This window comes from Rhinolophus hipposideros (genome assembly GCF_964194185.1).
Source record: "Rhinolophus hipposideros genome assembly, chromosome: X".
In the NCBI taxonomy this organism is placed as follows: domain Eukaryota; kingdom Metazoa; phylum Chordata; class Mammalia; order Chiroptera; family Rhinolophidae; genus Rhinolophus; species Rhinolophus hipposideros.
In genome coordinates, this window is record NC_138046.1 from 21029991 (window position 1) to 21034012 (window position 4022).

At 40.9% G+C, this 4022-nt stretch overlaps 1 protein-coding gene across 5 annotated transcripts in view; it reads right to left on the reverse strand.

Moving 5' to 3' along the window:
* Positions 1–547: 547 nt before the first annotated feature.
* The window catches only part of SLC9A6 (solute carrier family 9 member A6), a 50793-nt gene continuing 47318 nt past the window's right edge, over positions 548–4022 (reverse strand). For 3 of the 5 annotated variants that reach the window (XM_081043615.1, XM_081043614.1, XM_081043613.1), the window contains one exon: positions 548–3231. In XM_081043615.1, the coding sequence (XP_080899741.1) occupies positions 2959–3231 (273 nt within the window). In that variant the 3' untranslated portion in view covers positions 548–2958. The remainder of the gene's footprint in view (positions 3232–4022) is intronic. The other 2 variants (XR_013992980.1, XR_013992981.1) reach the window with 1 other exon arrangement.

The following is a 4022-nucleotide window of genomic DNA, read 5'->3' on the forward strand; positions in this document are numbered from 1 at the left end:
CCCAGGACCATGAACGAGGAAGCTGGAGAGGATGGCAACGAAAACAGTAAGAGTGTGGTTGGTGCCATTACTAGACTGGATAAAACTGCTGTCAGCAAACTCTAACCTACAAAATTGCTCATTTACAAAAAGAAAGACCTAGCTTTAACTTGGAAAAAGGACTATTTGTGTGAGCATGCTTTCAGCCAAACTTTGAACTGCCTTTCTACCTAACGGGACACAGATTTTACTCTCTCCATAGAATGAAACTAACATTTTCATGACATTATCCATTACAGAGCTAACAGGCTACAAATCAATGCAACAGGATTCGACTGCTTTGAGTCACATTGCTGAAATGGTCCAATTGTGACCATAAGCAAATATATCCAGCTTTACACATAAGCACCAAAAATTTGCCACCCCATAAGTTACGTTCTGTTAGGTTTCTGTTTGTTTCTTTTTTAAACATCAGTCTTCCTCCTTTCCCACTAGGTATATAGGTAGAAAAATAAATGACGTCAGCACTATTTAGTTCTCACTAGAATAAACTGTGACTCAAATACGGTGAGTGGTTATTCGCAAGGCTATAATTTTTTTTAATGACAGATTTTCCTAAAAGAAACCACTATAACATCTGTCCAAGCACTCCAAGGGGAAACAAAAAAATACATAAAAGATTAAAAGCCTATTACTTTAACAGCACATTGCCAAACACAGACAACTAGGATAAAATGTCAAGGAACCTCAAAAAATAACTTTAAAAGATGCAACATTCAAGTCATTCAAACGTGTAGGGTCCACAAATAACAGAAAAACAAGTCCGAGAGCAGTTCTACTTGTGCATGATGGCAACTCCGACTACTTCATCTAGGTTCATTCCGGTATCTAAACCCAGCAGATGGATGAGCAGTTTGGTTTTTACTTCTTTGCTTGCAGATGTGCACACAGATTAGAGGAGAGGAGAATCTTCCAGGTGCTGATGGAAGCACGGCAGGCTTGGATCCCCTTTGATAATGTATGAAGGCAGATTTAGTTGAGTCAAGCGTTATCAGTTTCCCTAAGAAACAGTCTTATGCATGCTGAAACAGATGAGTTACTGAATTTGTCATGCTAAGTATTTACAGTCATTTTCATAAAGTGAGCTCAGTAACCTGACAGAATCAAAAAGGTAGTTAATTTCTTGTATAACCTTTCACAACGTGAATAACTTCATGGGTAAATGACGGTGAAGTTCAAAGCCCCTCAGACATACATTAACAAGAAATTACTGACCGCATGAAGAGGCACACATCATATAAAATGCACACTTCACAGGTTCCTGCATAGCAGGAAAGTCGCTAGCACTACATAACAAATGGCTCTGCCAACAGTTAGAGCTGCCACTCGAGGGTTCAACTGTAGAATTCCCTTAAAATCTCAAGGAGTGTTTGCAACTGTACAGATACCTTTGGGAGAATACGTACATTTCGGGGGACAAGCTATTTTTCATTGGAAAATTTGAACATCATGTAAATAAACCAATTTTTGAACTGGGTACGATTTAAGGCAATGCTACTAAGACCCGAGCGGGGGTGGGGGGAATCCACAAAAGTTTCTGTTTTCCTTCTGAAACATTAACAGGTCAGAATCCACATCAGAAAGTATCCCCCTCCCAAGCGCTGAATGCCCCTTTAGGTATTTTCGACATCACTAAATAGTATCCACTTTCATACTCTGAATATGAAATGGAAAACTGTTACGTACTCTTCCTGGAAAACTGTAAAAAACAAAAACACACGGCAGCTTAGGTATTTCATATTAAGAAGTAACACAAAAATGAAGACAACCACACCGGTACGCAGACGCATCACGGCTCTCAGGATAAGCTCTCCGGAGCACAGAATTTCTCTTACGACAGACTTCAGTGTAGTGTGCAATGGTCATGGATTCATAAATTAACTTTTAACATCAACTACAGACTAACAAATGACAATTAGACACAGTAAGTTCAAAATTTTTCCATTTTGCTCCTGTTGGCTGCTAAAGAGCAGCGATTTAAATTGATATAAAAACTTCTGACCACAAAGCTTACTATACAGATAAAGTACAGAATCAAAAAGTAAGCAGCAATTGAGTTTCTTATTTAAACTTATCTGGTATAGAATATTTACATATTTGGGAAGAAACCTCCGAAACCATCATTCTGTTTATTTTCCTCCTGCCCTCCCAGCCCTTCCAAATCAAAATCGGGTACCCTGAACTATACACACCTGTCCTTTGGCTAAGCTGGCTGGATGCGTCTCCTCCTATGGTCTTGGTCTGAAAGCAAAGAAACCAAGTCTTGGAGTCATCTGCAGCCTTCTTTTCCCAACAGCACTGTACTGTCATCCGTGGATCTGGTCTTTCAGAGTGGGGGGTGGGGTGGGGTGGGAAGGGTCCTGCACTCCACTCCCCAACCTGAACAGGGCAAGATCCGAATGCCATCAGCCTCTTGCGCCACAACAGGTCACCAGAGAAAACGGAAAGAAAAAGGTCATGACAAAGGCAGCAGCAATCAACACTGAGTTTCCCAACAAAGGAACCTCTCCCCGCTGGGCTCCCCCAGAAATAACACACCCTCGTTCCTCTCCCCCACCCCTCCCACAAAACAAAATTAATTTACATCACAAGAACATGGTACTCTGGTTAAGTGTCAGGTAAATACAACAAAGAGTAAATCTGTCACTTTTTATACTTTAACTGAGACATGAAGCTAATGAAACACACAACATCACTGTGAAAATAACTTTCTAAAACAGTGCAGCCAATAAAACATAAAAAAAACAGTTTGTTCACAATCTGCCTTGTACAGGATATTTATATTCTTTCAATGCCATATAAATAGCATTTACATAGCTTAAACATTCAGAGACATGCACTGGGACTTTTTAGGTAGTACGAATTTCTTCACAATCACATGTGCAAATTTTACAAATCACTAAATGAGTATTAGTAAGTTTAGGCTGGACTGTGTCTCGTATTATCTAACAAATTTAATGGGGGTTCAGAATCATCCATAGGAAGAACCAGGCGTGTTCCCCGGATGACCAGTTCGTGGTCTCCAAATGCAACCTCCCGATCCAAGGCATCTTCAGAACTGTTTCCCACAAATCTCCTTGGGGCACCAGCTGTTACTGAGTCGGTGTTCACCGTGGAATCCCCATACGTCAAACTAATGTCACCATCATTGAGAATAAGATCAGAGTCATCATCTTTCAATTGTTCCTGGTTCTAAAAGCAAATAAAATACGTTTTAAGAATTGTTGTGAAATTCAAGAAACATTTCCAATAGGAGACTTTTTAAAGACTCTCCATGTGAACCCCTCAGGGGAGGCCTGTTGTCCTCGGGATAGTCTAAAGTCCTTGCCTTGGACTAAAAGATGCTGTTGATTTTGGCCTTCAGCTTCATCTCCCACCACAGTCTGCTTCCCCTATCCCAAGAGCCCCACTGTGTGCCCGCTGGACTGAACTGCTGACAGCTGCTCACATCTCTCAAAGCTTTCTCCTACCTCCTGTCCCCTTCACCCTCCTCCACATGATGAGGTCTTGGCTTAAAAGTCACTTTCTCCCGGAAGTCATCCTTAATCTTCCAAGGCTCGCTCAGGTGTCCCTCCTGTGTTCTCCCCTGGCGTCCTGTACTTAGCCCTCTCCCTAGAGCGGCACTCGCCCATGCACCATAACTGCATGGGCACTGGTCTGTTCTGTGTGACCCACCCCGGTACTAGGCTAAGTCCCTTCTATGCTCTAGTACAACAACCTAACAGTTTGAAGCATGCAAAAAGTATTCACTAAACGTAGGTTCAATTGATTATTGGATGGATTTATATAAATGAAGCTTTTACTTCTGTATTAGCAATGCCTAGGAATACAATATCCCCCAAATACTGGGGGTGCCAAAAAATGTATACACATGACTTGCATTCATCTTTTGTTATTGGTATACATTGAGTCTTACAATTTTAATACAGTTTCTTTCCTTTCTTAAAATGTGTACACATTTTTTTTTTGGTTTTTTTGTTGTT